Source organism: Sebastes fasciatus, chromosome 10, assembly GCF_043250625.1.
Source record: "Sebastes fasciatus isolate fSebFas1 chromosome 10, fSebFas1.pri, whole genome shotgun sequence".
Classification (NCBI taxonomy): domain Eukaryota; kingdom Metazoa; phylum Chordata; class Actinopteri; order Perciformes; family Sebastidae; genus Sebastes; species Sebastes fasciatus.
The window spans coordinates 22,723,735-22,745,908 of NC_133804.1; the positions used below are offsets into that span (position 1 = coordinate 22,723,735).

General features: G+C 41.7%; 1 protein-coding gene across 2 annotated transcripts in view; it reads right to left on the reverse strand.

The window, feature by feature from the left end:
* The window catches only part of ppargc1b (peroxisome proliferator-activated receptor gamma, coactivator 1 beta), a 103,807-nt gene extending 81,959 nt beyond the window's left edge, over positions 1-21,848 (reverse strand). Inside the window, exon 1 of one of the 2 annotated variants that reach the window (XM_074649026.1) lies at positions 21,527-21,848. In XM_074649026.1, the coding sequence (XP_074505127.1) occupies positions 21,527-21,607 (81 nt within the window). In that variant the 5' untranslated portion in view covers positions 21,608-21,848. Of the gene's footprint in view, positions 1-1,546; positions 1,687-21,526 lie in introns of those variants that run through there. The other variant, XM_074649027.1, reaches the window with a different exon arrangement.
* Between the last annotated feature and the right edge of the window lie 326 nt (positions 21,849-22,174).

A 22,174-nucleotide genomic window follows, 5' to 3' on the forward strand; every position in this document is an offset into this window, starting at 1 on the left:
TGTCACTGTGCAAACTTGCAAATTTGTGGGTGTTTGACGAGCTGTAAAGTGTGCGAGTGTGTGTGTCTATGTGTGTGTGTGTGTGTGTGTGTAGGATGTTCTTATGCAAGCGTTAGTCATCTCAGCAGTCTTGACATTTCTTTCCATTCGAGAGGAAACGGGCAGATTTGCTTCCAGTCAATCATCAAACCGAGCAGGATTACTACACAACCACATACAGTAGAGAAGTATTACTACAGTACCACTGAGAGACACTGCAGTATTCTCTCAAAGACTGCAGCTAAAGTGATACTTTCCCATTATCCTTTACCAGAAAATGTTATTATATTCACTCATGAACATCAAACAACCCTTCAGGATTTAAGATTTTAAGGCACGGGATTATGTTTCTGCACGTTTTTTTCAAGGGCTGTCGCAATAACTGCATAATTGCAATTCCGCAATATTGACAAGCCAACCAGATGGAGGATGGCAAGCAACCGCCACAACCGCTGTGTTCAAGTTTTTTCTTTTTTTGAAATATTTGCAATGGGAGCGCCGCATTTTTACACTTTGCTACAAACGGCAGCAGCATGACGAGGCACTGAGCGTCTATTCTGAGCTGAGCGCTGCACGTTTGGTGTAATGGTATAGTCGTTGAGAGTTGAAAAATGTTCAACTTTGGGTAAAACTCCACAATGGAGGATAAATTATTACACAGACCGGGCGGATCCGTCCGCAACAGCCCTACTTTTGCATATAATCTTTGAGCAGCCGAAAAGCTGAAAATCTGTATTGCCGGTGTGTCTTCCTGTTGCGCTGGTGGCAACGATACAAGAACACGACCAGAGCGTTAGGAAGCACAGAACTCTCTAGAAAGCTTTTCTCTGCTGCTGGTTTCCGAGGTGTTCAGGCTCCTCATTCAGCTGCTGGCAACAGGACTAATGAACCGGACCAAGGCTGCTATTCTAATGGGACCAGCACACATACACATTCACCTACACACACACACACACACACACACACACAGGGTGATCATTCAGTGTTCCTAGTAGGCGGTCCACTACATTACCAGACAATATGGCAGTTACACCACACAAACACACATAAAAGCCACAATAGAGAGAAGGCAGGCCTGGCTCTGACCTGAGTATCAAATAGCATTACTCAGTGTTCTGACACAGGGTGAAACTGGGCAAAAAAGGGCCTTTCAACTAGCATGATTTGTACTGCAGGGCCAATCGGGGTCAACCAATGCTCACTCATTTAACTAAATTTAAAAAGAGGAGCAACCATGGTTAAACAGGACTTCACTTTATACAGATTTCCACTGCAGAGCCATGCAGGACTAACCAAGATGTACTCAGTGACCTGTGTTTTTAACCAGGCCAACCAGGGCTAGTCCGGTTAGTTTAACCTGTAGTTTGTGACACAGAACCACCTGAGAAGCCGTCATTGGAAGCGGTTTGGAAAAGGGCAGAGAATTTCAAAAATCGACTTGGCAGGTGATTGGATGTCAATCAAACTCTTGCCGAAGCCAGTTGGAAGAAGAACATCTTTTTCCAACCTCTTTAGGAGCCGCCATTGTTGTTTTGAACGAACAGTCCCTTCTCCGTTTACCCTCACACACCTAAGCCACGCCCATAGCTGCCAGTAGCTCCTCACAGGATGCTGATTGGTCCGTGATCTGGCTGGACGCGTGATCTGTGGTCAGACACAAACGCATTACCTGAAGCCTGAGCAAAGAACTTTTAATTCTTAAAAGATGGTCAGACATTAAGGATTTTTTTTTTAAATATCCTAAATAAAATGAAACAATCAAAACAATAAATAAAGTGGACTCTCGTGCTCTATTAAAAAAGTGTGCAATGTTGTACCCTATATACCAAATACCCTGCTGTTTAATCTGCCATCATTTTGGCCAATATGTTGGTGACATTCTTACGCAAACATGATCGAGGTTATGTCCATATATCGTATTCGATAACGTAAAAACGATTGAGGTCATGTCCATATATTCTATGATAAGTCGATATAGTAATTATTGCGACAGGCCTAGCAACCGAGGCCATAAAGGGCTAACACAAGCCGAGGTGCCTCAGGATTTAATAGAGCTATCCGATGCTAAACTACTGCAGAGCTATAAGTGCTAGTAGTCAACACCTGCTGATTAGCCTGCTTTGCTCTGCAGGAGAAGATGAGGCTTTGCAGGACAGTTCTTCACTCTGCTTCCCACTAAAATGGCCATAAAGGGCCTTCCCAGGCTTACTAATTAGCCTAGTTAAGATGGCAGGAGAAAGCAAGGCCATAAATGGCTACTTTTCAGCCTGGATGTCTACTTCAGGGAGAAATGTTGCTTTTCTAAGGCTTACTGATCAGCTCGGTTTCCAACCAGACTTACACAACCTTTAGTTTTTCATTCTACATTCCTTTAAGTCCTTCAAACAATAACTTTTCTCCTTTACTCTGAACCATGAATACTTTTATTGTGTAACTACATGCAACTGATAGCAGGGAGATCAAAAGGTCAGAGAGGTCGTTCCCTTGGTTTTTCAAAATCACATCTCAGAGAAGTAGACTCTTTGGACATTTGCTTTCCTCTGCCTGAATAATGAGTCTCTTTACCACTCCCCCTCACCCGTCTGTCTCTTTTGTCTACTTTCCATCTTCTTGCCCCAATCGTCTTCCTCTTGAAATCACCTGCAGAGGAATCGATAAGCTATCAGACCATGAAGACTCCCTGACTCTCTCTCTCTCGCTCTCTGGATTTCATGCTGTGTCAACTGGCTATCATCCTGCCTCTGACAGTGTTTGCGCTCCTCATCCTGTCGCTGTGTGTGAGTGTGAGTGTGTGCTGTCAAACCGCATTCCAGATTTGATTGACAAAACATCCATCACTCACTTATGGTCACTTGTCCGTGTCACTGTGCGAGTGTGTGTGTGTGTTGACCCGGTAAACTGCTATCTCGACCAGACAGCTCCGAATTATTGAGATATTCAAGTGAAATGCAGCGAGAGAGCAATGCTGACATCGACGAGAACGCAAATGAGAGAGAGAGAGAGAAAAGGTTGAAAGGAATGAATACAGTAAATTGAGAGAAAGGGGAGAAAAGAGTTGCAGAGAGAGAGAGAGAGAGAGAGAGAGAGAGAGAGAGAGAGAGAGAGAGAGAGAGACAGAGACATTGCCAAAGAGTAAACGGGAGAGAGAGTATAAATGAAAAGTGAAAAGAGTGAGAGGAAAAGGGGAGATAGTTGAAAGGAGGTCAGGCGCTGCTGAGAAAAGCACAAAGCCGAGCAGAGCTGAGGGGGGAAAGCGTGAAGCATGAGAGAGAAACACAGGAGAGAGTGTGTGTTTGTGTGCAATAAGAGAGAGTGAAAGGTGCGTGATGACAGGAAAGAGGTGTGTGTAGGGCAATACAGACTGAGGAAGACTTGGGGTTTGAACACGCTGCAAACAACACGTACACACGACGAGTACACAGCGCTGCTATGAGTGGTGGGTTTCTGAAAGCAGTGCTGTGTCATGCAGGAATAGTTGTGAAACTACTATCAACTAACACTGACGGCTACATCTCAAATCAGTAACTTACTAACTGACTCAAATGTGTTCTATCTAGAGATGTTCTGATACCATTTGTTTCCTTCCCGATACCGATTCTAATACCTGAACTTGCCTATCTACCTCATGAATGTCTTAATGCTATTTCAGAGGCTTGTTTAACCCATGCAAGAATGAAAACTAAGGGGAAAATCTGTGCTAATCTTACTCAAGATGACACAAATCGTCTTGATGCATCAGCACAAATCTCTGCTCCATGCAGCAGCTTCCACATACACAGGTTTTCCAGAAGAACTCTGTGTATCAGTAAACAGAGAAAACACATGAAGAAGAACAGGGAAGTGAGGATAAACCAGGACAAGCTGATCCAGTCTGCACTTGTTCAGACACTCAACTGTTCAGCTGAGGAGACGCTCCATTAACATTCAGTGACCGGCAGGAGGAGGAGGAGGAGACACACACACCCAAAACATGTAGCCATGTAAACACATTAATAACTACGCTCAGTCAGCACACACAGCCTATAAAAGCTCCCCTGCACATGTTCAAACACATACTCACACAAACGCACACACTCACCATGAAAGAATTTGGCTTATTACCCATATTGCATCACAGTAGTGGCATTCCTCCTGTCAACAGCACCCTCGCCTTGGTGTGTGCGTGTTAGAGGGAAACAATGAACGAGAGATATTGTACTACAGACACACTAAGACATGGGTGTGTCAATGTTTCCTGAGTTCAATCAACAAGACGCCACTCGTTTTTAATCAGATGATGGGGATAGGATATTAACTGGCAGACAGACACACTGAGGGTGTGAGTGAGTGAGAGAGAGAGAGAGAGACGCAATAATAATAATGAGCCAGAGCTGATTGATTTGAAATAATTTCCTCATTAACCTGAACCTGATGCTCCCTACAGGCAGGTGTCAACTTTGTGATTACAGCAATTAATGCAAATTATCGGATCAATCTCTGCAGCATCCGACGGGAGCTTCAGATCAACAGAGTGCAGGTGAATTTGGACAATTATGATGACTGACATGAAAAAGGTTTGTTCCCACTTCATGAGCATTGTGCACAAACAGAAAACAAACAACAGTGAGATGAAACGTGCTTGTAGTTGTTGACAAAATCAGCTGCAGAAACGAAGCATCTTTGACTGGAATAATCAGAGAAAAGCTGCAATGAGTCCAAGTGGAGCTGACTAATAGCTCGCAAAATGAATGTTTTGTTGTCGTTTGATCGTCTTGGCAAATATTGCTGCTGATTACGACCATCTGCAACTCTAAAACAGAAATATTGCAATCAAAGTAGGGATGTCACGATTGTCACATTGTGATCAACAAATCCGTATTGAAATCGGCAGGATGAGAGCAAGTTAACGTGAGCTGTTAGCAGCTGGTCGACAGCTAAATAAATAACGGAGCTAACAGCTAACATGATGTGTTCAAGCTCTATTCAGTTGTAAAAAAATTATTGAGGATCATCAGGGATTCATAATGAATTTGCAAAACACAGTATGAAAACGGTAATAATGGAGTATATGTTGAAGTACATGGGATTCATTGTTTTGTTTTTACCGAGGTAACGAATTGGTATTGAGAATCGTGGAATTTCACTGGTATTGATATATCGATAACTAAATTTCTGGTATCGTGACATCCCTAAATCACAGTCATATGTAGGGCTGCAACTAACGATTATTTTCATTGTCGATTAACCTGATGATTATTTACTCAATTAATCGATTACTTGTTTGGTCTATAAAATGTCAAATAATGGTGAAAAACGTGGATCAGTGTTTCCCAAAGCCCAAGATGACGTCCTCAAATGTCTTTTTTATTTCGTCCACAACTGAAAAATATTCAGTTTATTGTCATAGAGGAGTAAAGAAACCAGAAAATATACACATTTTAAGAAGCTGGAATCGGAAAATTTTGACTTTTTCTTAAAAAATTGCTTACACGATTAATCAATTATCAAAACAGTTGCCGATTAATTTAATAGTTGACAACCAATCGATTAATCATTGCATGCTCTAGTCATATGGGCTTAAATTAGTTATTATCACAGTAAACTGTTACTAGGGATGGGTGGTAATTTATTAATTCATTGTTTAGCGACCATCAGTGATATCATATTGTGATAATAAGATCATATATTGGTATTGATCTACAAAAAGCTACAGTCGAAATGAATAATTCCAAGAAAAAATTAGATGCAGAATTCAGTTCATCTGCGTAATAGACATCAATATTAGGAAAAACATTGTTATTGATTGCTGCCAAAGTGGTTACTATCAGAGAAAGGCCTCTAATTGTTGGAGCTGAGCCTTTGGCTAATTAACACAGCACCCAGGAAGCAGCTCTACACTCTCCATGCATGGTATGGATGCTTACATGTGCATGTAGCTGTGAATATGAATGTGCAAGCATTATGCATGTGTGTAGTGTGTAATGCCATATATCACCGTAGCACTGAGTACTGTGGTCACGCAAGCCTGAGCAGCCTTTGGGAAGTAGGTCAATGAGCGAAAGAGAGAGGGGGAGAGAGAGAGAGAGATGAATGGAGAGAGAAAATCATGACGACATATAAAAGAAGAAGAAATAAGAACACACGCAAAGGGAGGCTGGAGGGAGTAGTGACAGTGGAAAGTTACCAGTTAGAAACAAGCTTTAGTTTTACTGGGAACATGTATTCACACGCCATATATATCATGAATGCTGACTGTGTGTGTGCAGTAAATATGTGTGTGCTCGTGTGTTTGTACATGCATCCCAAAGGCCATTACTGGCCTCACCCACCTCCCTCTTTCTCTATGCTACATGCAGGTAGAAGCCTGCTGCTCTCTTACAGCCCACACACATGACTCACACACACTCAACACATACACACCTCTAAAGTTTCCATCACTGAGCCCTGCAGAGGCGCCCGAGCCCATCGCTGCCATCCAACCCCGCCCTAATGTGTTTATCATTATGAATTATCAGTGAAATTGCATCGCGTTATCAGGAGAATATATCACAATATCAGGGTTATTGCATTTTGGACTCCTACAGAGAGGCAATTTATTAAGATCTGATGAGTTATTACATTAGTTGGCAGTTACTAAATTACTGCAAGGAGTGTCAGTGATAATCTCTTTTATGTTGTGGGCTGGAGATAGAACCCGGGTTCCAACTGTGAGTACTTGAGTGCTACGACAATCTATATGGAGTCACAGGAGTGCCATATAAAATAACTAATCTGTACAAGAATAACAAAATAAATGTGGAAATATAAAAACAAATAATATATATATATATATATAAAAATAAGCATTTATTTATTTTCACATTTATTTATTTTTTTATTTATTTATATTTTTAAAAAACATATTTTTTTTGCATATAAATTACTCTATTTGTTTTTATTTTAAATAGAGTACATTTGTGCAGGAATCGACTACTCGGCCTGGGCAGGAGGGCTCTCCCAAAGGAGGAAAAGCTAAAGCAATAGGGAAAATAATAATGAAAAGTAAAAGGGATAAAAATAAATAAATGGCATTATATAAAAACACATTAAAAATATACAGAAAAAAAAGAGTAATTTAATTGCAAAAAACAAATAAATATATTTCTTTAAAAATATATAAATATATAGAAATAAATTAACAAAATGTGAAAATAAATGAAAATACTTAAAAAATATGATTTTATTATTTTATTTGTCTTTATATTTCCATTTTTTTCTATTTACTTATTCTTCTTTATATGTCCACATTTATTTTATTTTTATTTTTATTTTTTTGGCACAGCTATGACTCCATGGAGATCTCATAGTAATTATGACTAAACCAGAGGTCACACACAGGTTAAATGTGTGTGATGTGAAAATGACAAGTTGAGGTCTGTGCCGAGAAAACTATTTATAACACAACTCCCTGCTGTAGCACAAATGAACAACCGCTCACACATTAATGTGCCTTTTACCTGAGCAAGCAACAACATCTAAAAATAACAACAAATAGCTTTTAAAGTAGAGTAATGGAAGAGGAGAGATGCTTAGTGTGTGTGTGTGTGTGTGTGTGTGTGTATGTGTGTGTGAGTGTGTGTGTGTGTGTGTGTGTGTGTGTGTGTGGTACTGCATCGCACCATATCAAATCAAACTGTACTGGATGTGATAGGCCGTGCTTCTAGATAACTGCAGCTAACTACATGATTGTGTTTGTGTGTAAAAGTGCCTGTTCGCACCAGTCTGTGCTTGCCTTCCCCTGGCACCTGGTTGCCACGGCTATATGCCATGCTGGCATCTGTGTGTGTGTGTGTGTGTACCCTTTTGTCATGTCCCCAGTACACCATGCCATGGAAATTTCCTTTAACCTTTTCTCTCATTTACACCAGTGCCCTTGAGATCCCCCACACACACACACACATGAACCAACACTAACACCCACACACACATACTGGGGGGGTGCAGTGGTGTAGGCTACGGTAGAGATAAACCAACTGTCACTGTGTTGAGACTATAAACAGACCTGCTTAACAGTCACATGATGATTATTACTACTGCTACTGGTACTGCCACTCCCACCACCACCACCACTACTACTAGTGGCACAGCACTACTACTTCTCCTTCTATTGCTACTACAACGACTTAAAACAAACTTTTAAATGTTATTTTAATCATCATGTACATTACATCAAATTTGACCTCTGCATTTATCCCATATTATAGGAGGAGCAGTGAGCTGCTGTAAAGCGCCGAGGGAGCAACTTAGGTTTCAGTATCTCACACAATGACACTTTGACATGCAGACAGGAGGAGCCAGGGATCCAACCTTGTGATTAAAGGACGATCCGCTCTACCGACTGAGCCACAGCCACACCTTCCACTACTACTAATACTACTACTTTTAAAACCACAACACTGCCACTATTACTACTACGACTGCCTTTAAAACAATTACTGATGACAGTACAGTACTGGCTTACCACTGCAGGTAGTATACTCCTCCTAATACTACTACTGCTGCTTCAACTACCACCACTACCTCTACAATTAGTAATACTACTGCTGCTTCTACTATTGCTACTACAAATGCTACTTCCACTACTAAAAGCCAAACTAGTACTACTACTATTACTACACTTATGCTGCGCCTACTACAACTGCCAAAACCACCAGCATGAGTAGTTCCTGCTACAATAAAAACAACTGCTCCCACAACTTCTTCTTACTGCAATCATTTTTGCAACTATTATATAAGTGAAGTTAGTAAAGCAAAAGGACCTTTCATAGAAAGAAGACCACAAAGTGCTTTACAAGAATGCAAATTATTAAAAAATAAGACCATTAAACAGTTAAAACAATGAAAAGCAATCAATAAATCATCAGACCTTAAAAACACTATAAATTGCAATCACTAGAGGTGACACAAAAGCCAGTTTAAAAAAGTCTTAAATTAGTCTTCAGCTGCTTTTTAAAGGCGTCACAGACCACAGATCGTATGTCTACAGGAAGAGTGGGCCACATGACTGCCACCTTTAGTTTTCAGTCAAACGCGAGGGACGGTCAGTAACTGACCTACTGGTGATGCTGTATATAGACGAAGAAGGTCTAAGATGTACATCCGTGCCTGACCATGCAGGGCTCTGTATGTGAAAACTTGTCAACAGCGTTCTGGACCACTCATAGACGGTTCAGAGATGACTTGCTGAGGAAGGTGGAAGGTGAATTGCAGTAGTTTAGCTGGGATGATATAAAAGCGTGAATAATCATTACTGCTGATGCTACTGCTAGCACCATCAATACATGTATGGGGTGTACTAGTACTACTAGCACAGTAGTAAAAGAAGTGAGTGTATTAACAAGCATACATCCCTGCTGCTGCATTACTCCTTCAAGTCCAGCAGAGGAACCGTTTAGAGGCTCTGCATTACCCATGAACGCACCGTGTAATCCCTAACCTTGAGCAGCATGAGTCGTAATCACATACAATAATCCTGCTGGACCAGTGGATTATTGGGAGGGAAAAGATATACTGGTAGATCTATAATTTGGTTGGCAGACCAGCAGTATGTATGCGTATAATGTGTTTGTCACCTCTCTGGTCCGGCAGGCTATAGTGTTGGTGTCAGAGGATGATGAGTTTGTGCAGTTGGGTGCGTGCCCATCCATGGTCCAGACATCTTTACAACTCGATCTGTCTGACGGCTAAATCGGGGCGAGCCCAAGCCAAAACAACTGGCAAAATGTCAAAGAGAGAGAGAGAGGCCTACATTGTGGCCTCGCACAACTGTCATTCATCGCCCGCGTTTTTTACAGCTTTGCACAGCGTCAAAGTCTCAATTTTAACAACAGAAGAAAGTCCAATTTTTTAACTGTCGTAGACAGTGAACAAGCCCTATTTTATACAGTGATAGACAAGTTAAAATCTCACTTTTTATAGCTGTGAAAAACATCAAAGCTTCATTGTTCAAGCTTTAATATAAACCCTGTTTGAAAAGAAATTCAAATATTTCTATAATTTTAGCAGAAATATAGTAGCAACTCCCTTTAAAACAGAAGCAATCACTGCCATTATACACTGTGCAATCCTCAGATTCCCAACATCCAATCCCTCCGCACTACGATTATCGCTTTCATGCTTCATATGCCACTTCTTGTACAGATGTGGAGAGATGGCTAACATCAGGCTCCGATATGTTGCCGTGGTATCAGCATCCCTCTCATCTCATTTCTGCAGATTTTAGTAAAGAGACACAGCCCTCGGTGCGCTCTTTCTGCTTTAAAATAAGACATTTCCCTGGTGGCTGCCCCCATGATAAATCAGGTAACGGAGGAGGAGAGCTTTAAAGAAATAGGGCAGCCAGCTAGCTCGGCGACCGCTGGGCCTCCACATACTTCCCTACAAAGCCCTGAGCTGCTGGGTGAGATTGGATTCCCTCTCCTTCAACCCCATACCATCTCCCTCAGGTGTTGTACAAAGCTGCTGTGTGCGTGCGCGCACTGATGTGTGTGTGTGTGTGTGTGTGTATGTGCAGAGAATGGCAAACAGCCTCACGCTGCTGTTGACACTATCAATACAGCAACAGGGTCCCTGTGATGAATACAAATTGCCAGTAAAGGTTAGCTAAGGACAGATGGCACACATGTGCACATGTCAACATACATGCTTGGATAAAAAGGAAAAAAACGCCTGAGATGTGAGGAGGAATTCACATTAGGGATGAATGCATGAATCAGTTCTCTACAGCAGACACACTCATCCAGCGCCTTTACATGTCATCCTACATGCATAGAAGAATGAGTAGTCTTGACGCAACTCAAGGCCACTTTATCGACCCTCTGAAGCAAAAACTCAAGATAATACACACAGTCAATATGTTGATTTTTTGAAGCAAAGACAACCTGAATGACAATATTTACACAGAAACATCACAAAGACATCCAAAGTGTGCTGATTATACAACAAACACAACATATTGAGGTAAAAGAAAAGGCTGCAGAGCATGAGCAGATTATCATGTTAGGGGGCGTAGAGCAAACATTGTCTTTTTGTGGCTCCTATTGGGCGCCACTTCCTGCAGTCCACGCATTGTGTATTCACCCTGTTGCACCCAAGTCCCCCTGAGCAAAGTGCTTTACATGCCCAAAGACCCAAAACCTAGGGCGGTATCTTCACTCTAGCTTTAAAACTGAGCCCGCTACAAATGACTGCAACACAAATAGTTGCATTAAAACTAATTTGCGTTAACGGATTATTATCGCTTTTACTTTGACAGTCCTACCAAAAACCTAACGTGATGCGACGGATGGTTTGTTTACACAGAACCATTTGAGAAACCATTTGGAAGCTGTTTGGAAAAGGGCAGGCACTTTAAAAAAATACTTGGCAGGTGATTGGATGACCCATCTGTCAATCAAACTCTTGCCAAAGCCAAGCGGGAGAAGAGCAAGAAAAGCCTTCAGTGAAGAAATACTCAGTTGTGATATAACCGATGCTATAACAGTATCAACCCTAACCTCTTCAGGAGCCACCATTGTTGTTTAGAACAAACAGTCGCCTCTCTAAACCACGCCTGTAGCTGCCAGTAGCTCCTCGAAGGACGCCGATTGGTCTGGACACAAACGCATTACTTGAAGCCTGACCAGATGGATTTCCGTGTGATATTGCGAGAATCCAGCTGTAGTGCAAGATAACCAAAACATTAACCAGTACCCCTTAGCTGGAATAATGCTGCCCGGCTCCATGTGGTCTTTATTATAGCAGCATTTCCAAAAAAACAGCCCACATTCTCCGCGTTAAGCCCATAGCAGCGAGCACGGTCATTTATCCAAATCACACGGGCAAGAGGCTGAATCCGCTTGCTGCCAGTGAGCCGCGAAAAGTTAAACGGTATGTAAATGATGATTTAACAATAAATAACTAAAATGATAAATTCTCTGTGGTCTGCCGAGCGTCTGAATGTGGCATAAAGATAAGAACCATAAAAAAAAGAGAAGGAAAAGCAGGAAGGAAATATGATGATAGGTGATAACAGTGAATCACTGCGCTGACTGTAAAGTGTGTAATCTGTATTAAAACTATAGCCCGGAGAGAGAGAAACGAGATGAAGAGAAATTTACATCCTCACATCCCACTCTGGTTTGAGTCACAGCGAGAGCGGAAACAACCTGGAACACGGAGACGAACCGAATAGATTTTCATATAAATTAAGGCGGCAAAAGGAAGACGATGAATACCTAATAAGACCTTCGCTCACTGGTGTCGTTATTGCTGTTGGATTTTTTTTTTTTCTTTCCCTCTCACCATATCTGTTCTCTCTGGCCCTCACTGTAACACACGCGATGAAGCCATTGTGCGTGTTGGACACTTTGCACGGTTGAGTGCTGCTCTGCTGCTCCACCTCAGGGAAAGAAATAGTGTTTGGAAAATCCTGCAGTGTGCATGCAAGATAGGATGCAAACTGGATTTAGAGATTCTGCAGCAGTTCCCAGTCTATAAAGACCTGTTCATGTCCGTGTCCTGACCTGAGGGAAGGTTTTTTTGGCTGACACTGTGACCTCTGACCCCTCCTTGTGCTGTAGGAATCTATTTCACTCAGAGTTAAAGTCAGATTAGTCACTGAAATGTCAAATTCAATATTAAAAAGTTGTAAAATAACTTGTAAATCACAGGCTGCAGAATAAGACTATATAATCTGTGTACAAAATGAAAGAGGCAAAAACAAGGCTTTGGTGTAGCCTGATACAGACTTGCTTGTGGAAACCAATCTAATGAAATATTGCGTAGTTGTGTTTGGCACTAAAGCACGCTGGATCTTTTGCAAGCCTTTGCTAGCCCCGTTTATCCCCGTGTTAGAAACCAGGCTAAAGGTTAGCGCTGCCTTACTATGTTCTGTAGGGGAGACCAAAGATAAAACTGATTGAAAGAGAAAATATAAATGACAAATTATCATTATGGAAATCAATGAGTGGATCGCAGTGATAATAATGTTCCACAATTGATAGCAAGCACTTAATGAATCTGCATTATATCTGTAGTCACGTTCGGTCCTGTTTGAGCTGCACAGTTCATCATATTAAAATTGCAATTTGGATTCATTTCTCCATGCAATCTCAATGAAATCGATTCTGCCATGTTTGCATTCAGCGGGAATATCTGATGCATCCAATCAGGAGCTTTTAATTACTCCTAAATCACAAGACTTTGCTACACCATGTGACAAACCGTACACTTGTATTGCTGACAGAAACTAAAACGAATCATACATGTGGAAAGGAGATACAAGAGGAGTAACACGATGAGAGTAAAAGTTTCAGAAGACAAATTAGTCAATCAAGGAAACGTCTAAATACGAAGTACAGGACATAAATATATCTACCTGATACTCTAGGTGATGATGATGCTAAGAAGGCTATGAAAACAGCCAGAAATAGTTTAATACATCAATGACAGGAGCCTTACGTGTTACATCAGCACACCAGAAAAGATCTTACAGGAGGAAGGAGATTATAGAGGCACTAAGAACGGAGAGAGATAATTGTAATCTCAATTCAGAGAGAGAGAAAATCATGATTCATCTTCTTTAATCCGGACGTGTGCCGCCCTAATATGAGCGTTGGCTGTCATGCCAAGCCGGCCTGGGTGAGCAGCTGACGAATCACCAAGCAATTAATTATTGAGAGACCCCTAACCTGCCTCTACTAGCATGTTCGCTAGCAACAGCACGCTCAAAGCATGTGACACAGAAGCATACATGCAGTTTATGTTCCCTGCACAGTAACACAAGGCCCGCGGGGGGCCGGATGCCTGATGAACCTCAGAGGGATTTGGGAGGAAGCAGCCGTATTCCCAGCGCCCAACTCTGACGTAAACACTCATGTATGGTTAACTCCACTTACACACAGATATATCCACTATAGGCACCTTGGCGCAGCACCACGGTGACCACCAGGCCACCACAGCGGTGGGTTCAGGAGTCATTACCCAGACCAGAGACCATTTTTAGCGACAATCAATCACAGAGCGAAGCTGCATCTGTTTCACTGATATAACACTTTGCTATTCATCTTAAATCTGTAAATGTAACACAGCAGACTACTTCCCTATCTTCCTCTCTCAGATTATAGTCAGGGGAACATGTTGTCCTTTCTTTCTGACACAATGCTTTGACCCCCCTGACCTTTGACATGCTCAGTGTATTGACGATCTATAGTACTCTCACTGTGATTCACTCAACATAACATCAGATACCTGAAATATAAATGTAGAGCTGCAACGTTTAGTCGATCGACAAAAAAATAATCAGCAACATTAAAGTAGTTCTTCATCCAAAAATGGCAGAAAATGCAGTTTTCAACCTCTCAGAAAAGTATATTTCCTCCTCTTCACTGTTTTATATCATATTAAATTGAATATCTGGGTTTTGGACTGTCAAAACAAGCCATTTAAAGACATCACCTTGGAAACTGGGATGGACATTTGTCACTATTTTCTGACATTTTATAGACCAAATAATTAATCTAGAAAATAATCAACAGATTAACTAATCTAAAAATGTAACTGTAGTAGAAGTTTATATGTGCATATTTCTACACATACTGTACAATATACTGTATATACAGGCTTGTGTGTATATATATATATGTAAGTGATGCTCGTTAGCTCAAGTGTGTGTGTCCGGTACATAGTGACAGAAGGGACAGGTGAGTCACGGCAAAGCTGCAAGATGAACACATTGCACTGCAGCACTGCACATCACGACTCAGACCGACAGAATAGACACGGAGGGGGAGATAATGACACTGAGTTGAGGGATAAAACAAGGAATGATGAGATAGAACTTGGAAGAAAACAGAGGACAGTCACAACTAAATCAAGTGGAAGCAGAAGAGAACATGAAATATAGCTGAAGAGAGTGTCTGTCTGTCTGTCTGTCTGTCTGTCCCTGGCACAGTGCAAATCCCAGTCGCTGCCAATAACACCTGTATCCATCACTCTCAGGTGGAACTTCAAAGCCCTGTTATTTATACACCTGTCTGTCTGCCTGCCCACTTGGCTGTCTGGATCCTTCACTCTTCTCTGTCACTGTCCAATTTAAATTGGATTTATTGGGCACCATCAAGAAAGTCATGCGTCTACCTGCTGGCAGACTAGATGCATTATAAGGGTGGTTTATGGGATCATTACTGTTTCATTCAACCCAATATCGATGATGAGAGATACTTGATAATCTCATTACCATTTCTATTGTCGCCCTCTTTGGCCTCGCCATCAGGCCAGCCAGGTTTCTGCAGAAGCCTTAATACTGAATTTAAAAAGGAGTGATCCACCCTTTTCTAGCTTTGTCTTTCAATCCAGTCGCCAGAAAAGATGTTGGCATTGTCATCAATTAGCCATGGCGAGCAGAAAAAAACAGATTTACATGAAAATAACTGAGAAATGATGACTTTAGCTGCAAAAGATGATCGTTATATTTAATAATTGTTGACTTAAAGCTTGAAGAACTTGACAAAATCAAGCTAAGTGGGTTCAGTGAGGGACTGTGTGACTTCCGATCGGAAACTGGATATAATCACCTGATAGCCAAGGATGAGAGCTGACCTCCTGCTGTGTAGGAGCGCATGCACACACACACACACTTACACAGAGAGTCATCATGGTTATAGGATAAAGTGCTGACTGACAGTATGAGGCTCTATAGGGCTACACAGCAGCACAGTAATGGCTTTAAGCTTTATTAAGTTTTCCATTTGGTGCGTGTAGGCATCGTTTCAGAGACGCAATTAACGTTTTAAACACTTGAGAGCTGATTAGTTTACTTTATAATAACCTGTAACTTGGGGCGCAGTCTGAGGAGGCAAACACGGAAGCAAACAGTAATCTGTTGATGTCCGGGAACAATGTGTTCTCCAAAAGTATTTACAAAGTTTTTCAATTACTGATCTATTTCAACCTTAAACTCTCTCAGGCTGGGATTGCTCTCTTATTTGTGTGTGTGTGTGTGTGTGTGTGTGTGTGGGGAGGGGGGGGTTATCACACACCTCCAATTAAGTGTTAATTTAACGGGTGTGCACTGTGCAGAGCTGTGGTTGAAAATTGAGATTAAGCTTGAATAGAAATAATGCTCCCCAGAGTTCATCAACCATTTGGACTTTCTTTTGGATGCTGACAATATTTGCGTTCAGCGGGATAACTTGGATGTATATTTGTATAAAACCTTTATGATCCTTCGGAGGAAACTGATGCAACTATTTTTACTTGACTTCCAGACCTGAACAGAACTTCAAAGTAAACTCGACAAAGTTTAAAAAAGGGATTTCAAAGCACGTGCAGTTTGTGTTTGTCGTGACGCATTCTGATCCGAGAGGTAAATATTTGCTTTTCAAACGGGAACTGGGAGAATCCACATTGTCTCACTGGACACCAACACGTGTGCTTGAGTTTGCATGTGACTTTCTCTTCAACTGCAACACTTTAAGTTAAAGTGTAGCAACTGACGAGCCACGGCTAATATTTTACAGTGCCCTGTGGCTGGTTGTGTCCTGTTACAGCAGGATGTGGTGACTGACGTTAAGTCGGCCTGATCTTCCCAGAGTCAATCCCCTGCATGGACCCAGACTGGCCCTAAACACCCGGTTAATGATTAGCAGTGAAATAGGTCTGGGAGTCCACCTGCACTCTGAAACACTTTCAATAGATCCACTACCGTAGCTGGAAATAAAATACTTTTTTCTTTTAAGCACAAAATACGAGCTTCTGGGTGTTCTGCTGCTCTGAGAACAGCTGACTATGACTATGATGACTGACTCGATCGGTTTCCTGCTCTGCTCTATATGAAAGGAAAAGGGATTCAAAACCTGATTTGATTAATTTCACCAATAATCCATCATAGCTTGTTCTTAGTTTTTCTCTCAACTGACCTTTTGCTAAGCCCCGCCCCCCGCTGCTACTCCATCAAAGCTACCGTAAGAGCCCACACAGTCACTAACTGCACTCCCTGCATAAACTATCTAGCTAATTTTGGGAAAAATGAAAGGGTGATTTCAGAGAGAAGCAGACAGAACGGTCTACAATCTGTGTTTGGAGAATATATCAAGATGTCAAACTGATTCAACAGCGAAAACAACATATAACTACAGTTTAACCTTTATTTCTTACATTTGACATATCAGTAGTATATGAAACTGTGTTCACTGTGTTGAAAGGTTGCAGGAACCAGAGACACACTGCTCTACTGAAAACCACACATTTGTTTTAGTGTGCAGTGTACTTAGATCAACGAGTGAGGCATCGGCTCACCAATGAGGCGTCACATCAGCCCGCTGTGGTCAATGAGCTTGTACAACGGCGTGATGATCACTTTGAAAGGGAATATTTACAAAACCAAAGACATCAATATTAACTTTAGAAAAAATGTCCACTCCACCGAGGCACTTATTATAGCTTTGCACATGAAGAAATGTAAGTGCCATGGTGATTAAATTAACAAGAAATTGAGCTCTGATAAACACCAAGTCTTAAACTGGAACTTTACAGATCCATCATATAATCATTTGGGGAACAGTCGCCAGTCAAATCACTAATAAGCAGAATTTCTTGTCAGTTTCAGCCATTTAGTTTTTATTTTCATTGATTTCATGTGCAATAAATCCACTTGATATAAATATAAACTGCCTCTGACATAAAGGATGATAAAACAAAAAGGACAGATTAAGAATGTGTGAATGAGAATTAACAGTAAGCGTGTGTACTGTATGTATGTGCAAGAGTGAAAGAGAGAGGAGGAAGCAGTCACATGTTAGGAGGAGGAGGGAGGGAGGGACTGGCTGTCACTCCTCTACGTCACGGTAACGCCTCCCTCTCTCCCTACCTCCCTCCCTACCTCCCTCCCTCCCTCCCTCCACTACAACTCACATGACTGCAGCAGCCCTGTTCTGTAACTCCAGTCACGAGGATAGAGTAGTATTACAATAACCAGCCGGCAGGGGCGAGCTGCATAGAAACACACTGGCAGAGAGAGAGAGAGAGAGAGAGAGAGAGAGAGAGAGAAAGCCACCAGCCGGCCCTAATAACCCTGAGTAAATATTAACATATTAACGACGCTGCGTTTGTAGAATAGATAACCTTATCGGGCTACATATGAAGAAAGAACTTGAGCAGTGATACAATGTGCAATTTGATTTGTTATCATGTTCTATGTACATATCTCCCTCTGTGTCACTCAAGGACTTTGCAGCAATCCAGCATTACAAGCCTGAGAAGAAAGAGCTGCACAGAAAATATACAGTACGAGCATGCATGATAGGAATGCATACTTGCTCCTTTTGTTTATACCTTTAAGGTTGTTAAAATTATTGCTCACTGTCTGACAGTATTTTTTATATTCTTGTTCAGCTTGTTCCAGCTCTTTCCTGAAGCTATATGATGTTTCTCAAACACAAGATATTTACAGTCGCACCATTCCATCAAATGGAAATGTTCTAGATGTCTTGAGAAGTCAGTCGTACATATTTGGTGTCTTTGGAAACTTCGAGATCTTCACTAGGAGTTAAATTAATATTCTGTACGTTTGAACAACGTTTGGCTGCACAGCTTGAGTTAATACTGACTTGTTAAAGGAACAGTGTAGGATCTGGCGGTATCTAGTCATGCAGCCACCACACCTGCTACGGTGGCTGACGCGAAAACGCGAATGGCCCTCTCTAGCGCCAGTTGTTGTAAGAGTAGAGTGATTAGAGTGTGTGTGTACGTGGGAAGTGAGTGGTGAAGCAAGAGAGAGAGCGGCGGCGACGACGGTAGTTAGTAACGTTATCGACCCCGGCCCAAGCAGGAATAGTTAACAGCGTTTGTTTTGTCCATTCTGGGCTACTATAGAAACACGGCGGTCTCCGTGGAGATGACCCGCTCCCTATGTAGATCTAAACGTCTCATTCTAAGGTAATGAAAATACAACGATTCTTATTATCAGGTGATTATACACTACAGAAAATTTGATTATTAATATCATATTCCATTTTTGCCAATGTTAAAGTGTTACGCATTGGTCCTTTAAGGGTTTGAAGGCATACTAATACATACAATTAAGTGCACAACCATTGTAGGATCTTATGGGAGTATTATACGATTATCATAAGAATATTATCATGAGACAATAGTAATAAAATAAAAAAGTGGTCATTTCCATACATTAAAATGGTATAGGAGCATTATAATATAATAGAAGATTAATAAGGTCACTAGTGAATATATTATAGATATCATGTCCCTGCAGGAATATTGTGGTGATAACCATGGGACATACTAATTCCAAAAAGTATAATAAAGCCATTGTATAATCTCAATAGGCGTACGATAAATCCCTGTAAGTATATGTTATATTTGAGTGAGGTCATAGGATATGATAACATCTAGTTATATTATACAGTAGGATATTACTACAATGGGTTGTCATATTGTTAGCTCCTATATTAAGGGATGTTTTTGGTGCATTTATTTCGATTTCCTCTCATCTACCTCTTTAGAGAGGCTACATCTGTCTGAGTGAGTACTGTATGTGTGTGTGTTGTGGAGGCACATGTCACTGCTGCATGTTATAAATAGCCCTGCTGTCTCTCTGGATCCCACCACACACACTGAATTAACCTGCTTAAGATGCCAATCAGCTGTGACAGATCCCCCCTTCCTCCTCCTCCACACACACACATAGTACACTCACACCCTCACCCTCCATGACCGCGCAATCACAGCAATACAGTACCAATCAGCACGACGCAATCTTACGTCACACTGTGATGCAGTAGCACAGGGTGTCCTGTATTCCAATGACGGACCGTTTTATGGGTGTTACGTGCACGGGTTATGACTTTACAAACGCGACTCTACAACCAGGAAGATGATGGAGATTAGATCTGATACATCCGTGTGATAATTTGAATTCCTCACCAAACCTGGTTCAGAAATATGCTAATTTATTGTTTTCTTCCGAGTTACGCAACACTGCATACATCATAGTATGCATCATATGAGCTATTACTCATAAATACTTTCTCCTAGAGAATTCGGCATACAATTTAGGTGCAGGGCATCACTTAATTGTGATGTAATCTCAATTTCTGTAACACCACTCGCTACCGCCCCTCCACTGGGGGTTTCTTGGAGCAGGAGATTATTCTGGGATTAGAGCCAGTTATAAAGTTCACAGAAGTGCTGCTTGATGCCCCCCGAATTCCATTAAAAGATCCCATTCATTCATTTAAAAAAAAGGTAATTTATGTTAGGTGTTATATACATGAATGTCAATATAAGCAAGGAATTCCAGAATTGCAGGGAATTCCAGAATTGCAGGGCTTTTCGAACGCAGTTTTGGCGTTCTGGACGCTCCCTCGAAATTCGGTGCAAAATCACGTCACTGTGTGTTAATTAACCGTCTGTGAACCATCACACCTCCAGACACAAACAGCCCAATACTCTGTTGTTTGGCCTCAGCAAACAATTCATCAGACCCAACGTTTTGTAACCGCGTTGCCTAACGATTACGCAAACGATTATGAAAACGCAGAGCAGCACCAGCACTCAGTTTTCTCCTCTTGACCTAACCCCCCTGTCTCCTCTTCATCCCATCCCATTGCCTTGCAGAACATCGTCTGATGAATTGACCAATAGTGACGAAATTATTACAGGAATCATCAGTGGGAGTTGGTCAACTTTACAGTGCACCGAACAGCCGATATCCAGATATCCAACACAGAGATCCCCAATGGTTATAAACTCACAGTGCTGTGGCAAGCTGCTTAAATAATGGATACATAACATTACACAGCATGTATTGCAGTGTTTCCCCCAAAACGAACACTTTATTAAACAGCTGCTTCGATTATGCAGAGACAAATAAAGCCTAATATATACCACCAGTTGCGTAATACATCAAAAAAAGTATTTTATCTGCACATTTTTTTAAAGCCAAGCAGTCCTGTTTGCCAGTGGATAAACATCATAATGTCATAATATCATAATAGTCCTTAGGCTAAGTCCATGCGTAAAAGAGGCGCACCACGTGTCCAAGTCGTCCAGCACTGAAATTAAAACTTCCCTCAAGAATGCGTCAAAAGTTTCCAAAGCTGCCTCTCTGCATACCAAATAATCCTCCCCAAGCAGCAACACGCCGGCTGTGCTCAGCTTCCAGCACCAACACATACACATTTATTCGCTTTAATCCGTCAAATTCCCTCTTTTGCACCATGGTTTATGACATTTCCTCCAAAAAACACGTGAAAGCCAGACGTCAAGATATAGTAGACATTCACACACACACACACGCACGCACACACACCGAGACGCCGGCTCGCTGTGTGCCGGTGAGATGCTGCTGGCAAGCCGGCTGAGAGGCTCGCATCAACCGGGTGCAGCGTGCGCCACGGCCGGCGACGTGCAGAGATGCACCCGGGGCTGGAAAGCCCAAGGTTCGGTGTTTCCAAAGAGGTCCGAGTCTTACCTGGCTGCCGGAGTTTTCTGTCAGGTAATTGAAGACAAAGGACGAGAGTTCCTCATCTAATAGTGGAGCGCAGTCCGCCATCTTCTAGTGAATGAGGAGCCGTGGAGTCAGAGAGCGGAGTGTATAGGAGGTGGAGGAGGAGGAGGAGGAGGAGGAGCAGCAGTGGAGGAAGGTGGCCTGCAGGGGGCGCATCTGTTTACACACACAGAAACAAACCAAAGGCATTAAAAGACATGCGGTTCTCCAAGAGTGGGGTCTGGGGACCTCCAGGGGTCAATGCGGTGGCTGCGGGGGGTCCCACAATAAAATGAGGATTCATTAAATTTCACTGAGACTGAATTAAATGGAAATTACTGCCACAAAAAAAATCCAATTCTGATTATTTTGACTTGATATTGCGATAGGATTTGGAATATTATCATTTTGACTTGATATTGCGATATGATTTGCAATATAAAAGGGAATTGATTTTGACATAATTATTGTTAATTATTAAAACATGTTCAAATGATTACGGTGTGATTTTTGCTGGGATTTGTTCTAAAGATGTTTTCTTAAAGGGACTGTTTGTAAGAATCAGAAATGCTTGTTAACAGCGACACCTGTGGCCGTTAAGTCAACGAAAGTCAGCGTTGGGCTCGCGCTTGT